The sequence below is a fragment of the Mobula hypostoma genome, chromosome 20 (assembly GCF_963921235.1).
Source record: "Mobula hypostoma chromosome 20, sMobHyp1.1, whole genome shotgun sequence".
Taxonomy (NCBI): Eukaryota; Metazoa; Chordata; class Chondrichthyes; order Myliobatiformes; family Myliobatidae; genus Mobula; species Mobula hypostoma.
The window spans coordinates 8625889-8644270 of NC_086116.1; the positions used below are offsets into that span (position 1 = coordinate 8625889).

General features: G+C 44.7%; 1 protein-coding gene across 17 annotated transcripts in view; it reads left to right on the top strand.

Annotated features, from left to right (window-relative positions):
• sox5 (SRY-box transcription factor 5) overlaps positions 1-18382 on the top strand; it is a 396739-nt gene that overhangs the window by 364964 nt on the left and 13393 nt on the right. For all 17 annotated transcript variants that reach the window (XM_063072335.1, XM_063072336.1, XM_063072334.1 and 14 more), the window contains 2 exons: positions 1065-1179; positions 8993-9166. In XM_063072335.1, coding sequence (XP_062928405.1) covers positions 1065-1179; positions 8993-9166 — 289 coding nt within the window. The remainder of the gene's footprint in view (positions 1-1064; positions 1180-8992; positions 9167-18382) is intronic.

Consider the following 18382-nt stretch of genomic DNA (forward strand, 5'->3'; position numbering starts at 1 on the left):
GCTTTACTGCACTCGTATTTCTGCCTGTTTTCAGGGAGGGGTCTGCTAATATTGTGAACAGAGTTTCTGCATATTGCTTCTTTGGCTTTTGCCTGCTTTGGTGAGCATGAACATCAAGGCCTAGTTTTGTCATCTAATAACACTGCATTGAGAGAGACAGGGAGAGGGAGAGAGAAAAGGGGGGGAAGAGGGAAGGAGAGAGAGAGGAAGGGGGTAAGAGGGAAGGGGGGAGAGAGAGAGAGAGCAGGGAAAAGGGGAGACAGAGGCAGAGGTTGAGAGAGATAGAGAGCGAGAGAGAAAGACAGAGAGAGAGAGAGAGAGAGAGAGCGATGTCTTGACCAAAATCCCCCCAGAATCTTTGACTATCATTTGAAGTCATGATGTTTAAAGCACCAAGGTAAAGATTAAATGTTATCAAAGAGCTCTTTGAGCAATGAGATTCAACACATGCTTGTTATTTCTGTGGACTTACTGTGATGATTGTATTGATAACATTTGCTAAGAAATAAGACCCAGCAAAAAAAATTAAAAGGCGTTTTGCTGGTTTGTTTGTGAATTGAAAGCATTGAAAATCAAATGAATACTGGGAGCAATTAGAGTTCCCCTTGAATTTCAAACTTTTTTGCACTGCACAGTATTTCTGTAGAGTTATTGACCTATAGAACATGGAATCCAGCCTTTCAGCCCAACTCATTCATGCTAATCCCACTTGCCTGTGTTCTTGGTTTGACATGCATGTATACTGTAGGTTGGGACTATATTAAAGGCAAGCTACAGGGTTGTTGTATGCTTGGGTCTGGTTCACTAATATCTGCCATCCTTATCTCCTAAAAAAAAAGTTTGACTCTTAACTCTTAGCAAGCCATGCAATTTCCCGGGCAACAGGAGATGGGGCATAGGGTTTTCCTTGGTAAAGCTACTCATGTTACCTGTCCTGTTTTGGTTTTCAAGATGAGTTACTGCAAACCTAAGAGGAGAGAAAATTCAGTCTCAACAGAAGAATTTTGGGTCTCAATAATTTCTCTGAGATCTTTTGGTTATAAACAGTTGCTTCTGATTTACAGGTGCATGAGAAAACTTCAATGGAAAATTTGGCTCAACATTTGTCCGAGAAACGACCAGAAGACGGGAAATTTGGACACGCAATGGTGGATTTTAATATGGGTGGAGAATCGGATGGTTAGTACTTTTTCATGTATGTGAACTTATTCTAACTGGGGATCTTACCACCTGAGTTCCAACTTTGCCTGGAAGATACAGATTCTATGCTACAATCATTCTGTTGAGACCTGCAAAATGGAAAATGTGCTTATTTTAGTAATTTATGATGAGGTGAGGTTGCTCCAATCAGACAAAATGACAAAATAGTTGTTTTAAAGGAATCTCTAAAAGCCTTCATTATACATCGGTATATGTGAAAATGAGGGGAGAATGGCAAATGATGAGAAAAAAAGTGATCTAAACCATAATAAAGTTATACCATAAAGTTCAAAGTTCAAAGTAAATTTATTATCAAAATACATATATGTCACCATATACAACCCTGAAATTCATTTTCTTATGGGCATACTGAATAAATTCAATAACCATAATTGATTCAATGGAAGACCGAAACAACACGGCATACAACCAGTGTGCAAAAGATAACAATCTAGCCTCCCCATCACCTCTCTCTGGTGTTCTTCCACCTTTTCTTTCTTCTATGGCCTTCTGTCCTCTTCTATTAGATTCCCCCTTCTCCAGCCCTGTATCTTTTTCACCAATCAACTTCCCAGCTCTTTACTTCACCCCACCTGTGTTTCTTCCTCCCCTTCCCTCCCCCACCTTTTAAATCTACCGCTCTTTTCTCTCCAGTCCTACTGAAGGGGCTCGGCCCGAGATGCTGACTGTACTCTTTTTCGTTGATGCCGCCTTGCCTGCTGAGTTCCTCCAGCACTTTGTGTGTGTTGCTCGGATTTCCGGCATTTGCAGGTTTTCTCTTGTCTGTGATAATTCACCAGGCCTTTCTGAGATTTCATGCAACCAATTAGCAGTATGCTCTTTGCCGGAATAGAAGCTCCATGACTCACGACGGGTTATAATGGGAGAAGGAACAACACCTGAAGCACTGGTGGAACTCAGCTGGTCAGGCAGCATCACTGGAGGGAAATGGATGCTCGGAGTTTCAGATCGAGGCCCTCCATCTGGACTGGAAAGGAAGGGATGATCTACACACAAAGTGTAGGAGGAACTCGGCGGCTCAGTCAGCAACTCCAAAAGGGAATAGATAGTCAATGTTTTGGACTGAGACTCTTCGTCAGGACTGGAAAATAAGGGAGAAGAAGCCAGAATCAGAAGGTGGGTGGGGGGGGGAGGGGGATGGGTACAAGAGGGGATATATCTGCTTTAAAAAGACAGAGTGAAGGGGTGGAGCAAGAGTTGGCAGGTGGTGGGTAGAAATTGCTTTTGTTCTTTAGACACGAAGAAAGCAAATACGGAATATGAACCATGTCATTGTCATTCAACCATTAGAAGTGGATATTAACTTGGATTCAGCAAATTTGCACTAGGTTTGAAGCTGGAGGTGAGCTCCCATTGGGAACTATTTATGAGAATGTGGGTAAAGAAAAAGGCTATTCCTACCAGGAAAAGGATAAAGAATACATGTCACATGTTTTCTTGAAAAGAGAGGTCAAGGAACAAACTAACAGAAGCCATACAAATATTAAATGCTTTCAGAGGATTGACAGAGAATGGGAAGAAGTAAAAATAGAAGTTAACAAAACCAAGATCAGATAGGGGACATAACCAAATTATTTATCAGAAAAATACAAAAATGTGTAGCTTACTCTTACAGAGTATGTTAAAGAAGACTGAACATTTAAGGAAGCTGGAAAAATAACTGAGCTGGACATAATCGAGGGGAGGATTGTGCTGACTGAGCTGTTGACTTGAGCTAAAGAGAAAGGTTGAATAGGTTAGGGCATTATTCCCAAGAGTGCAGGAGGATAAGGGGAGATTTGATGGAGCTATACAAAATTATGAAAGATATAGATAGGGTAAATGCAAACAGGCCTTTTCCACTGAGGTTGAATGGGACTACAACCAGAGGCCATAAGTTGAGAATGAAAGCTGAAATATCTTAAGGGAATCTGAGGGGTATCTTCTTCACAGGGGATGGTGAGAGTGTGGAATGAGCTGCCAATGGAAATGTTAGAAGCAGGTTCGATTTCAAAATTTAAAAGAAGTTTGGGTAAGTACATGGATGGGAGGGGTATGGAGGGTTGTGGTCCAGGTGCGGGTCAGTGGGAGAAAAACAGTACAGCATGGACTAGATGGGTCAAATGGCTTATTTCTGTGCTGTGACTAAAGGTGAGAAGGACGAGAAGAAGCTCAAGCGAAGTACAAGTAGTTTGAAGAATTGTATATTCTATGTAATTTTATGATATAGATTTTGGAAAAGAATGGGAAACCTTTCAGCAATTTGAACTGAATATATTAGATGGGTGCTTTTACCTCCATCATGAGTTGACTTTAGTGAGACTCTTTTAATCATCCCAGAACCATCTAATATACTAATGGTGTGCTTCATTTGACTTCTGTAGTACAGCTGTTCTCTCACTTGTAGCTTGTTGATGCCATTGCCCAATTCAAGCATTTGTTTGCTTGTCTCTTCTCTGTTTCCTCTGTCAAGGTCTGACTGACCATCTAGTAGACAATCTTTTTTACTTATTGCTCTCCTGGGTGTGGGAGCCTGCATTTACTCCAAATTGTTCCCAAGAATGTGATAGTGAACCACACCTTCAAATATTGCCAAACACCTGGTTATTCTTTTAAGTAGAATATCCTACTATTCAGACCCTGTGACAAGTAAAGGACAGTGATACATTTCCAAGGCAGGGCAGTGTATGAATTAGAGGAGAAATGTGCTTGTCGTGGTCATCCCATGTCCCTCTAGCTTTTGGTCCTTCTGGAAATAGGGATGACATGTTTAGAATCACATAGGGATCACATGTTTTAGGAATAGGTTATGTTACTTAAACAGAATCAGAATCAATTTTAATATCACCAGCATATATTGTGAAATTTCTTAACTTTGTGGCAGTAGTACAATGCAATACAAGATAAATATAGGGAAAAAAACTGAATTACAGAAAGTATATGTATGTATATTAAGTAGTTAAAATACAAGAGGTGATTGATAAGTTTGTGATCTAAAGTAGAAGGAGTCAATTTTAGAAAACCTTGCACATTTATTTTTCCTACATTTACACACCTAGTCCAGTGGTCGTGGAGCATACGGATCCCTTCTTTGTAGAAGTCGGCATCTTGGACCTCCAGAAAGTGGTCCACAGCAGGGGTGATTGATAAGTTTGTGGCCTAAGGTAGAAGGAGATGAGTTATTAAATTCAAACTTTCTGCATTTTCACTCAGAGTTGAACTGCACGTGCATGTAACAAGAGCTATATAACTCATCTCCTTCTACCTAAGGTCACGAACTTATCAATCATCCCTGCTGTGGACCACCTGGAGGTCCAAGACGCTCTCGTTACGTGCACGTGCAGTTCAATTCTTTGAGTGATAATGCAGAAAGTTTGATGTTAATAACTCATCTCCTTCGACCTTAGGCCACGAACTTATCAATCACCCCTGCTGTGGACCACTTCTACAAGGAAGGAATCCGTATGCTTCACGACCGCTGGACTAAGTGTGTACATGTAGGGGGGGACTAAGTTGAAAAATAAATGTACTAGGTTTTCTAAAATTGATTCCTTTTACCTTAGGCCACAAACTTATCAATCACCCCTCGTAACTAGTGCAAAAACAGAAATTGAAAAAAGGTAGTGAGGTAGTGTTCACGGGTTCAATGTCCATTTAGAAGTTGGATAGCAGAGGGGAAGAAGCTGTTCCTGAATCGCTGAGTGTGTGACTTCAGGCTTCTATACCTCCTTCCTGATTGTAACAATGAGAAGAGGGCATGTCCTGTGTGGTGGGGGTCCTTAATGATGGACGCCACCTTTCTGAGGCACCACTCCTTTAAGGTGTCTTGGATACTGCAGAGGCTTGTGCCAGTGATGGAGTTGACTAAGTTTACAACTCTCTGCAGCTTACTTTGATCCTGTGCAGTAGCACCTACCCCCCACCACTCCATACCAGATAGCGATGCAGCCTGTCAGATGCTCCCCACGGTACATCAGTAGAAATTTTCCAGTGTTTTAGGTGACAAGCCAAATCTCCTCGAACTCCTGCTAGCTGCTGTCTTGCCTTCTTTATACAGTAGCTGCATTGATATGTTGGGACCAGGTTAGATCCTTGGAGATATGGACATGCTCACTCTCACCACTTCTAATCACTCTGTGAGGGTTGGTTTGTGTTCCATAGTCTTACCCTTTCTGAAGTCCACAGTCAGCTCTTTGAGTGCAAGGTTGCTGAACAACACGCAGACTTGAGTTCTCACAAGTCATTAGAATCACCAGCCTTATGTTTTGCTGGTGTGATGGGTAAGCATAACACACCATTGCTTCAATTATCAGGTCACGTGAATTACATTTGAAAGGCACTACCTGAACTCTGGAACTAGGAACAGAGCAAGCTGACTAAGGAAAGAAACTACAGAGTAATCACTGGTATCTGATACAGTAAATGGGAAAGATGGTGCCTTAGATTTCCTCCACTATACAGGATGATCCTCTACCCGGGTTTGGATTTTTTGAGAAATCTGAAGTGTCCATTGTCCACATCAACCACACAAATAACACAAAAAGACAGTTTTCCAAATTCGGACAAATCACAATATCTTCCCAGAATCTCTACTTCAATCTCTGAATCACAGGACAGAATCAAGCGTATTGCTTTGCAATGCAACTTATGTTTGTAGCTGTCCACAAACATCAGTTGTATCTGTGTTTGAGATGAGGTTGCCAGCGTTGTGCTTAATAAGAGAAAGGAAACACAGTACAGGAATTTACAGTTCCCCTGTGCTGAAACCTGACCATTAAACTCTAAAGGCAACACTTTAGCCTAAACAAAGCAGCTATGTGTTTTTTTTCCAAAAACGATGGCTGTTCACACTTTAGGGGGATGTTCACTTTCTCCTCTCCACTGTCAAAAAACTACTGGCCTTTGTGGTACCAGCCAAATCTGGAAATCCCTCAAGTTCTCGTACACGTTGCCCGTTACTAACAAGTGTGAAGTTGGGAGAAAAGCTGGGACAGAAATGATGATGTAACAAATCTAACAGCCACCGTTCCTGGGGCAATTTTGTCAGAGGGCTTTCTTCCAAACTGCAGTTAGTGGCAGCTAGAGACATGCCAATCCAGTCTGGCCCCAAGTGCCTGGGACCTGGTGTTAGGCAGAGCCTGTGGTTCACGTTCTCACACCATGTCCCCAGCTCTCTCCCTGACCTCTGGGTAAACCAGGCAATGTTTTCCGTGTTACTGCTTTGAAATAACTGAGCCAGGATGAAGAGTCTCAGAGCCTGTGTAAGAATCAGCACTGACGGGATTATTCTTTCTCCTTGAGACACGGATGACACGAGTAAGAAATAAAATTAATTTCCTTCGCTGGGTGGTGACAAGTCTATTCCTTAAATCCCTGCCATTCTTGCAGTGTTGAGATCGACAACTCTGACCCAGCCAAGGCTGCTTATTATTTATAATGAATCATAACTTCAGAGGGATTAGTTGCCAGCCTGTGTGACGTCGGTGTGTATGTGCAGTGAACACAGACATTCAAACGTCAGTGTCCTTGCTCCTCCCTACCACTGGCAGCTGTCCCTCATTGTTCAAGCCAGAAGCTGCTATATCGCCAACCCTGCCCCATCCTCTCTCCCCACCTCTTCAGTACCGTTAAAGACTTGCCTCTTCAGTTACCTAATGTCACTCCTTCTGCACATTCTATCTTCTCTCTTTATAAATTAGTGGAATGCCTCAGGAGCATTTAATCACATTAAATCCATTAATGCAGAAGGATGAAAATACATTAATATTTGACAAATTACGAGAATAAGATGTTGAGGATATGAATGTATTTTTCACATTCTAGTAGGACCTGATATAAATAATGCTCTTTACTTTGCTCCCGAATGGTACTATTATACATTTGAAATATGGAAAAGATCTCACTTTATATGCATTTGGGCCCAAAAACATTGTCTTAAGTCTCAAGATGGAGGCACCCTGGTAGCGTAGCATTTAGTGCAACACTATTACAATTCAGTAGGTTCAGAGTTCAGTTCTGCCACTGCCCGTAAGGAGTTTGTATGTTCTCCCCATGAGTGCGTGGGTTTCCTCCGGGTGTTTGGTTTTCTCCCACAGTCCAAAGGTGTACTGTTTAGTACCTTAAATGGTCATTCTAACCTGTCCTGTGATTAGGCTAGTTGGTGGTTGCTGGGCAGTGAGCTCTTTGGGCCAGAAGGGCCTGTTTCATGCTATATGTCTAAATAAATAAAGACTTAATCGTATTGCCAGATTGGACAAATAATTAGAGATAGAATTATTCAAGTGAAAGCCAGTTGACAGTTTCATTTAGAGCCTTACTTACTTTCATACCATGTATGTTCTTGGAATATCACAAAGCACTCCACAGTCAATGAAATTAGCCTTCAAAGTTTAATTGTTGCTGTTGTGTAGGATTTCCTTCACTATTACTCGTCTGCCTTCAGCTGGGCTGAGACCCAAGTCTGTGTTTCCCCTCCCTGAACCTCCCCAGTCATTTTGTTTTGCCTCCTCCCTTCCTTTGCTCTTTAAAACCTGTTCCCTTGACTTCCTAATAGCTCCTTCTATGCCAGATATTTTCTAACAACACTTGTGCAAAATGCCTTGAACATTGTTCCAGTGTTAACTGTACTGTGTACTCAAGTTATTATGTTTGTTACTGCAAATGCTGCAACCAAGTTACACCATCTGCAGTCTCCCTGGTGTATCCGTTTCACTGCTCCACTGCGAAGTCTCTTCGAGGTACGTCCTCCCTGAAGAAGTTTTCCTCTCTTTGAGAGTGTGTGCCACCTTCACCTTCTTCCTTCTTCTACAGCCCTTTGTCTCTTCCACCAATCACATCATTCCCTCCCCAACCTGACCCCCTCATCTGGATTCACCTATCACCTGTCAGCTCCACCTCCCCCACCTCCCCCTGCCCTTTTATTCTGGCTTCTGTCCCCATCCTTTCCAGTTCTGAGGAAGGCTCTCGGCGCAAAACGACGACTGCCTATTTCCCACCATACATGCGGCCTGACCTGCTGAGTTCCCCCTGCCTGGTGTGTGTGTGTGTTAACCAAGTTTTTATTTTATTGAGATACAGGGCGGTGTAGGCCTTTCCAGCCCTTCGAGTGGCACCGTCCAGCAACCCCCATTTAACCCTAGACTAATCACAGCACAATTTACAATGACCAATTAACCTTCTAGCCTCCGGACTGTGCGAGGGGACCGGAGCTCCCAGAGGAGACCCACAGGGTCACGGGGAGGATGCACAAACTCGTTACAGACAGAGGCAGGAATTGAACCCGGGACGCTGGTACGGTAAAGTGTTGTGCTAATCACTATGTTACCATGCCGCCCTAAGTTACAGCGATGAGAAAAATGAAGAAGCATGGCAAGGACAGAGCATTACAGCTGTAAGCTTAGACTGGAAGGCTTGGGGTTGTTCTTAGATCAAAGAAGATTGAGAGGAGGATTGCCAGGAGAAGGATAGGCCATGACTGAGTTCATTGCAGATGGCTCAAGGGCCAGCTGTACAGATTTAAAATTCTCAGCACAAAGAAAACAAAGAGGGCTATAAGGAAAAACATTTTATGTAGAATATGATGCAGACTTTGGAACACCTGGCATGTAGGACTGGGAAAATTAAGGCTTTTGGAAGGAACAAGGAGAGAGAATAATCTGCAAGGCTGCAGGAACAGAACAGGGAAATGGAATTGATGGGATTGTTCTACCCAAGGGGCTGAGTGGCCTTATTCAGTCTCATCGCAGTTCCGAGATCATCAGCTAACTATTCCGTGTTCCGTTGTTACCGGCAGGAAATGCGGGAGTATCAGAGCCCAGGATTTATCGGGAAGCCCGAGGCCGGAGCAGTAACGAACCACACATAAAGCGGCCGATGAACGCCTTCATGGTCTGGGCCAAGGACGAGAGACGGAAGATTCTACAGGCTTTTCCCGACATGCACAACTCCAACATCAGCAAAATTCTAGGTAAGCGCTCACCTATAATAGGTGCCATCTTGGGTGATTATCTTATTATTCCTCTTAATAGAAAGCACAATTGTTTATATGCTTGCCAGCATTTGATCAAACAAGGACACCAGTAACATCCCAAAGATCATGACCATTTATGCTTAATAGTTTGTAATTAAATACAATGCTTAACAACACTGAGCCTGAAGTTTAGTTGTCAGGTGGGAGAATGGAAGCTATGTGCAGATGTGATTAATTAATAAGTGAGGGGAGAAACAACATTCTTCAGAAGACAAAAGGCAGTCTGAATCGTTAAGATGATAATATCCGTGTAATTCTTCCTGACAGCCTGACAGATAACAACCATGTAATTCTTTTTGTGAGCTACTTATTCTTTGACTTTGCCAAATTGAATTACAATTTTTCAGTAAGAAATAGCCTCCTTAATGTCAAAATAGTGAAAACATGCTCACAGCCACAGAGCGGTAGGTGAGGTTCATTTTAATTACTTCCCTTTGTATTTCAAACGGGTGTTTTAATTCAAAATTGCTGGCGTATTGTGATGTAGGTAAAGAGTGGGAAGGTAGTCAGTAGTGAGGGGAGTTAGTTTGAATGGTGGGGGCTGCAGTGCTCATTTTTGCACACATTTACAAATGTATAGCAGCTCAAAATCTGAAGACTACAATGGATTTCCATAGCTGGCAGAGTTTTGAGTGCTGCGCTCTCTCTTTATGAGGTGCCTTAACTGCCTGCCTGCGTTCTTGGGCAGCCTGCTCGACGTGCAGAGGGCCCGGGCAGCTGAACCTGTCTCAGGCTTGTGCCATTGCCATTTTTATGCAATCACTCGGAAGGATGTCTGGTTGACTCTCCCTTCTGGTTCTGCCACCTTCGCTGTGTGGAAAGTGATTGGCCTGAACCCAGCAAGTCAGGACAGCTGAGACTAGAACATGGCATATGGCAGCTTATGAGAGTGCAGACTGATCTCAAATCTCTCTCTCTTTCTATCTCCATCCCTCCCTCTCTCTTACCACCCCCTCTCTGTCTGTCTTTCTGTTTCTCTCTCATTTTCTCCCTTTCTTTCTCTCTCCCTCCTTCCATCTCCCTCTATCCCTTTCCTTCTCTCAGTCCCCCTCCCTAACCCTTCCTCTCTTTCTATCGCCCCATCTCTATCTCTCCTCCCTTCTCTCTCTATCCTTTTCCTTCCCTTTCCCCCCACCCCACCCCACCTTTTCCTACTTCCAGTGACCCTCCTCAGGATATATTACTACGGCCTGATATTCCTGTGCAAATACAGCTGCATTATTACAGGTGCATTCAGAGGTTTCCTCAATGCAACCTTGCACTAAGGGTTCCAGAATCTTCTATTTCTATTTGAGAACTGAACAAACTCATTTTAGTGAAGGAGAATGATCTTGTCCACAGTTTTTGATGGTACTTAACACACTGATTGTTTCCACTAAACACAAAATAATCTGTAGATGCTGTGATCAAAGCAACACTTTCAGTACGCTGGATGAACTCAGCAGGTCGGGCAGCATCAGTTAGAAGCAATGAGTCGACGTTTCGGGCTGGAACCCTTCGTCAGGACTGAAGAATGAAAGATGGGGAAGGATTTGAAGAATGCTTGTAACTTCAGTTGAAAGACCAGTAATTTGAAAGACAAAGGGGTGGGGGAGGGGAAGCACTGACGTCATTCCGCCTCCTCCTTCTACCACCCATTGTTTTCAGGGCTATGACGTCAATGCTTCCCCTCCCCCACCCCTTTGTCTTTCAAATTACTGGTCTTTCAGCTGAAGCTGCAAGCATTCTTCAAATCCTTCCCCATCTTTCATTCTTCAGTCCTGACGAAGGGTTCCGGCCCGAAACGTCGACCCATCGTTTCTGACTGATGCTGCCCGACCTTGTTTCCACTAGCTGGACGGTATAGGTCTAAAGGGAGGGGCCAGTGTCTCGGGATACAGGGTGAGAGATTTAGGACTAAAATTGAAGGGAAACATATTCGCCAGTGGACAGTGAACCTGTGGGATTCTCCACCTCAGAAGGCAGTGAAGTATAGTTACTGGATCCTGGAGAAGAAGAAACATTTCCGGACCAAAAGTCAACAGAGAGAAAGAATATGGTATTGAGATGGAGAAAAAGAGTGGCACGGCAGCATAGCCGAGACATCCCGATGAAGCCTCGACTGTTTCTTCCCCTCCAGTGATGCTGCTCGCTTGGACGTGTGACCCTGGGACCCACTGACCTGCACTCCCTCTGGTCACGGTCCACAGCTCTTGCCAGCCCGACGTCAATGAGTGCCCTTTCTATGACGCCCTATCACACTGCTGGCATGTGCCCTGTGCTTTGAGTGAATCGCTCACTATAGGATATCCAGTCCCTGCTACCCAGCCCCCGCCCCCCACCCCCACCCTCCCCCCATTGCAATTATGCAGCTGGTCTGAATAAACCGGTGCATTACAACCGACTTCTGAATCCAGCAGGAAACAATGAACAATGGGGCTAGTGTTTCCACTGCCCATGCTCCACGGTGAGCTCCCAACACTGAAACGCAGGGGCTTTATTTTCAGTTGGACCCCAGGGTGGTCCAGGAAACTTGTTCAGAAGTTCTCTACAAGCCACTGCCTTGAGTCCTTTTCAACGGAGGCAGGCATCTGTGCTCAATTTGACCCTCCACACTTAGTGAAGACCCCTGGGCAATTAGCAGGAAAGAGGGTGCAGCCTTTCAATGATTTAGCTAATCAAACAAACAAATCCATGTGAAGCGTTGCTATTTTGAGGATAATTTCCTCACAATGAAATCATGTGCTGCTGATCATCTGTGCAAGACAGGACCTATTTGACTAAGTAACTGTTTAGAGGACCAAATGCACTGCTCTTAAGAATTGGAATTGATTTATTATTGTCACACGTACAGAGATTCAGTGAAACTCTTGTGTTGTAGAGATCAGATCATTACACAATACATTGATTTAGAGGGCTCAGTATTCTCTCCGAGTAATGTGTGAAGGAAGTGCCACATCAAGAAGAGGTAGTTCCATTTTCGAAATAGCTGTATGGGCCCAAGGATACAACTAAGCACTTTCCAAAGGTAACATTAGAACACAACAAACTGCAACCCAAGTCTCCAAAAGAACAATTGAGAGGAAAGCTGGCTGATTGTGGAATGCACGGTCTGACATTTCACCAGACTCCCGAGGTTTCAGCTGACATTTTAGAGAGCTTCTAAGGCTCCCTTAGTACACAAACAAACTCTCAGCTTCATACATTGCTCTGTGATGCTTCTTGGCCAGACAATACATCTGATGTTTCACCACTTCTTTCAGCAGGCAAAGATTACAGATCTTTGAGCCACTGTGCTGGAGTTAAAACTCGATGCTGGATTAATAATGTGGAGTGACCATGCTTGAGAGTTGATATAAGTCCATAAAAACACAAGAGATTCTGTAGATGCTGGAAATCAGTCAGCTGAGTCGGATGAAGGATCTTGGCTCAAAACATGGACTGTTTATTCCTCTCCATAGATGTTTCATGATCTGCTGAGTATCTCCAACATTTTGTTTGTGTTACTCTGTAAGCCTATAAAATGGCTATAAGGATCACAAATGGAAACTCTTAAATCTCATTTAGGTTTACAAGCAATCATTCTTCTAGCTCTGGATTAACCCTTTACCTAACATCGAATACTATGGTTTCATGCTCAGTTCTGGTATTCCTTCCTTTCTCCTCCTTTAAGATGCTTTTCTTTGGCCAAGCTGTAAGTCATCTTTCAAATATCTCCCTATGTGGTTTGGAGTCTGATTCAGCTGCTACAAAAGGAAATCTTGCTTTATTAAAGGTCTTCTGATAAGCAAAAGTTTTAGTTTTGTAGCAGCTTGGTGGTGCATCTAGTAGAATTGCAGCCTCTCAGTTCTGGAAGAGTTCAGTCCTGATCTCCAGTGCTGTTTGTGTGAAGTTTGCACACTTTTCCTGTGCCTGCACAGGCTTCCACTGAGTGCTCCAGATTCCTTGTACATCTGAAAAATGTGACATCTAGGTTAATTGGTTTCAGTTATTTGCCCCTACTGTGCATGTGTGGGTGGCAGAATTTGGAAGAAGTATTGATGGGAATGCTGAGAGATTCAAATCAAAGTCTGATGGTCAATTGGAAATCCTGAAGTTGAACACTGATGACCAAAGGCTGGAGACTAAAGACTGGAGGTCTGTCCTGAAGTTGGAGGACTTGTCCATTCATCCCTCCCCATTGATCTCCCTCCTGGGACTTATCCTTGCAAGCAAAATAAGTGCTATACCTGCCCTACACCTCATCTCTCACTACCATCCAGGGCCCCAAACAGTCCTTCCCAGTGAGGCGACACATGACCTGTGAGTCTGTTGGGGTCACCTGGTTCTCCTGGTGTGACCTCCTGTAAGTCAGTGAGACTCGGCATAAATTGGGAGACTGCTTCGCTTGCACTTATGCTCCATCTGCTAGAAAAAGTGGAATCTCCCAGTGGCCATCCGTTTTAATTCCACTTCCCATTCCCATTCTGACATGTCAGTCCATGACCTCCTCTACTGCCGCAATGAGGCCACAATCAGGTTAGAGGAGCAACACCTTATATTCCGTCTGGGTAGCTTCCAATCTGATGGCATGAACATCGATTTCTCAAACTTCTGATTACTGCCCCCATCTCTTCTCCTTCACCATTCCCCATTCCCATTTCCCTCTCTTTCCTTATCTCCTCCCTGCCCATCACCTCCCTCTGGTGCTGCACCCTTTCCATTTCCTCCACGGCCTCCTGTCCTCTCATATCAGATGCCCCCCTTCTCTAGCCCCTTATCTCTTTCATCAATCAACTTCCCAGCTCTTTACTTCACCCCCCACTTCCCAGTCTCAGATATCACCTACTACCTTAAATTTCTTCCTCCCCTCCCTCCACCTTCTTACTCTGGCTTTTCATCTTTTTCTGTCCAGTCCTGATGAAGGGTCTCGGCCCAAAACATCAACTGTACTGTTTTCCATAGATGCTGCCCGGCCTGCTGAGTTCCTCCTGCATTTTGTGTGTGCTGCTTGGATTTCCAGCATCTGCAGATTTTCTCTTGTTTGTGAATGGACTGTGTGTGTGTGTGTGTGTGTGTGTGTGTGTGTGTGTGTGTGTGTGTGTGTGTGTGTGTGTGTGTGTGTGTGTGTGTGTGTGTGTGTGTGTGTGTGTGTGTGTGTGTGTGTGTGTGTGTGTGTGTGTGTGTGTGTGTGTGTGTGTGTGTCTGTGTGTGTGTGTGTCTGTGTGTGTGTGTGTGTGTGGGTGTGTCTGTGTGTGTGTGTGTGTGTGTGGGTGTGTGTGTGTGTCTGTGTGTGTGTGTGTCTGTGTGTGTGTGTGTGTGTGGGTGAGAGGGAGGAAAGGGATTTGCTTTGTGGTTGTTGTCTTGTTGCTTGTTATATCCTGCTTTGTTGTGTCCTGTGTTCTTCGAGCATTGTGCACGTGCAGTGCTGGTGCTGGAATGTGTGGCAATGCTTTTGCAGGCTGCCCCCAGCACGTCTTCAGGTGTGTTGGTTGTTAACACGAATGATGCACTTCACTGTACGTTTCCATAATACGTGTGGTAAATAAACCTGAATCTGAATCTAAAAAGTGGGTGTGAGTGCAGGATTACTGTAAGTAGGCACTTGATGGTCAGAGTTGACCTATTGAACCAAACAGCTTGTCTTTGTGCTTTATAACACTGTAACGTCCCAACACAGAACAGTATTCCAAAACGAGAAGAGAACTGCTACCACAAATAAACAATGACAAGGAACAGTATCAACTCAAATAGTGGTGAAAGAAACTTGTTGGCACAGTCCACATCAGCAAAGTTGCCCAATTTCGCCTATTTATACTGATTATGTCAGCCTTTTTCTTACCAGTGTGTTGTATCAGCCGATACTGACTGACTTTCACCTCTCACGTTCAAATGCAACTTAATTTTTTTTTAAAATTGTATCTTTATTCACTGGAAATTCAGAAAACCATCATGCAGAAACCTGGAAGAGCTATTCCAAACACTAACTCAAAGGCCAAGTTTATATCGGAGAAATCTTTTGAATTTAACAGTCACTATCAATGCTTATATTTCAGAACAAATACAAAAATCAGTGTGGGTTCATTTGTTCTTTCCTCCTTTATTTAGTGGGTATGAAACAGGAAGTGAGCGGGATGAAACAAAAGGGTGACTGTTGTAACTGGCAGTTTGGACAGTAAGACGCGGACAGCTGTGAGCTTACAAGTGCGGGCCCTCATCAAACAAGATTTTCGGAGGCAGTGATCTCATTGAGGCCTAGTTGTGCTGCTTGCAGGCATCCGCTAAAGTCTGAAAGAGGAAGACTGGCTGCAGTTCATGATATCTGCAATTTTAAATTGTAGAGTGGCTGAGAAATAATCCTGTTCTGCCTTCTTTTCATTTTCCTGATTGTGAGGGACATGGAGAGTGTGCATTTGACATCTTTTGTGTTAAAGCAGTGTGGCACAATCACTCCCAGCCTTTTCCCCAGCTTATTTTAATCACTGATTGCCCCAAAAATGATTTATTATAAAGGATTACCAGTGGTTTATTTTTTTTTAACCAACGTCCTTTTTTTAATTCCTTCTACCATGCCTTCTTTATGGCACTTGTGAAATTGGTCAGCACTGGAGAAGGGTGTGAAGAAGCTGAATGACAATCCAAATAACCAGATAATTCAATCCTCCCATCATCCAAGCTGATGATATGTCCTCCATTTGGCAATGATACCTCCGTCTAGTTGCTGTTTCTACTTTTCTGCATCCCTCTCATTCTATCGTCCCATGGAATGCAGAGGAACTAGAAGAACAGTATTTCCTGTTCCTCCAGGGTAGTTTACAACCCAGTAGCAGAGGCGCTGAACTCTCCAACTTCCTGTAAAATGTTTCTCCTCTGACCCTTTCCCCTCTCCTCCCTATCTACCTGGACTCCATCCCCCTTTCTCTTTTCCTCTCTTTCATCTGCCCATTTCCCACTGGGTACCCACCCTCACTACTCCCATCTGCTCCCACCCCTTCTTCCCTCCCTCATGTTCCAAATTCCTCTCTATCAGGTTCCATCATCTGAAGACTTTTGACACTTCCACCCGTCACCTCCCAGCCTGCATTGTCATCCCCACTCTTACCTCCTCCACATCACCTATCACCTGTCAACTGTTCCACTCCTTTCCTCCACATCACCTATCAACTGTTCCACTCCTTTGATCCACCCGTTTGCATTAGCTATCTCCCCTCATTCTCTCCAGTCCTGACGAGAGGTTTCAGCTCAAAAGATCAACTGTCCATTTCCCTCCAAAGATGTCGTCTAACCCGTTGAGTTCCTCCAGCATCTTGTGTGTTGCTCCGCATTCCAGCATCTGTAGTTCCGTGTGTCTCTCACACACCCTGTCCACAATTGCCCTAATCTCTTGAATTCTTTCCTCCAGTCTTTCTCTTCCTTTACACCTTCCCCTCCGACAAAACTTTTGGTGACTGAGTCTGGTATCTCCCGGTTTAGTTCGGCACCATTCTGATTTCTGACCATACTCCTGAGGTAACTGAGAGCACCTTAGCACTTTTGCTGTCATCTGCTTATCTCGCTGAAGGGTTACCACATACCTTTGGTGTAAGTACTAAAACACACATTAACCAATAACCACTGGAAGTATCCACGGCAATTCACCAAAATCAACCAATCTGCAGCTTTAAAAGCACCAGCAACAGATATTAAAGCCACTTCCAAATGGGGATGAGTGCTCTCCCTCATCAGAGATGTATGTAAACTCAAACCTGTTTATGCATGTAGAAGGGTGATCACTTACTGAGGGATTCATGATCTGGCCGCAAAACAAGTGTAAAGATATTTAACCACCATTAGCATTGAAACATGACTGGCATTACACCGCTAGTCCTCACAACACACTGGAGGAACTCAGCAGGTCGGGCAGCATCCGTGGAAACGACCAGTCGACGTTTCGGGCCGGAACCCTTCGTCAGGACTGAAGAGGGAAGGGGCAGAGGCCCTATAAAGAACGTGGGGGAGGGTGGGAAGGAGAAGGCTGGTAGGTTCCAGGTGAAAAACCAGTAAGGGGAAAGTTAAAGGGGTGGGGGAGGGGAAGCAGGGAGGGGATAGGCAGGAAAGGTGAAGAAGGAATAGGGGAAAACACAATGGGTAGTAGAAGGAGGCGGGACCATGAGGGAGGTGATAGGCAGCTGGGGGAGGGGCAGAGTGAAATAGGGATAGGGGAAGGGAGGGGGAGGAATTTACTGGAATTTGGAGTATTCTATGTTCATACCAAGGGGCTGGAGACTACCTACACGGTATATGAGGTGTTGCTCCTCCAACCTGATTTTAGCCTCATCATGGCAGTAGAGGAGGCCATGTATGGACATATCTGAATGGGAATGGGAAACAGAGTTGAAGTAGGTGGCTACCGGGAGATCCTGTCTGTTGTGGCGGACGGAGCAGAGGTGCTCGACGAAGCAGTCCCCCAATCTGCATTGGGTTTCACCGCTGTAGAGGAGGCCGCACCGGGAGCACCGGATGCAATAGATGACCCCAACAGACTCACAAGTGAAGTGCTCCCTCACCTGGAAGGACTGTTTGGGGCCCTGAATGGTGGCAAGAGAGGAAGTGTAGGGACAGGTTTAGCACTTACGCTTACAGGGATAAGTGCCGGGTGGGAGATCCGTGGGGAGGATGTGTGGATCAGGGAGTCACAGAGGGACCGATGCCAGTAGCCACCCACTTCAACTCTGCTTCCCATTCTCGTTCAGATACGTCCATACATGGCCTCCTCTACTGCCATGATGGGGCTATCCTCGGGTTGGAGGAGCAACACCTCATATACCATCTAGGTAGTCTCCAGCCCCTTGGTATGAACATAGAATTCTCCAACTTCTGGTAATTCCCTCCCCCTCCCTTCCTCTGTCCCTATTTCGTTCTCCCCCAGCTGCCTATGACCTCCCTCATAGTTCCACCTCCTTCTACTACCCATTGTGTTTTCCCCTATTCCTTCTTCACCTTTCCTGCCTATCCCCTCCCTGCTTCCCCTCCCCCACCCCTTTATCTTTCCCCTTACTGGTTTTTCATCTGGAACCTACCAGCCTTCTCCTTCCCACCCTCCCCCTACCTTCTTTATAGGGCCTCTGCCCCTTCCCTCTACAGTCCTGACGAAGGGTTCCAACCCGAAACGTCGACTGATCGTTTCCACGGATGCTGCCCGACCTGCTGAGTTCC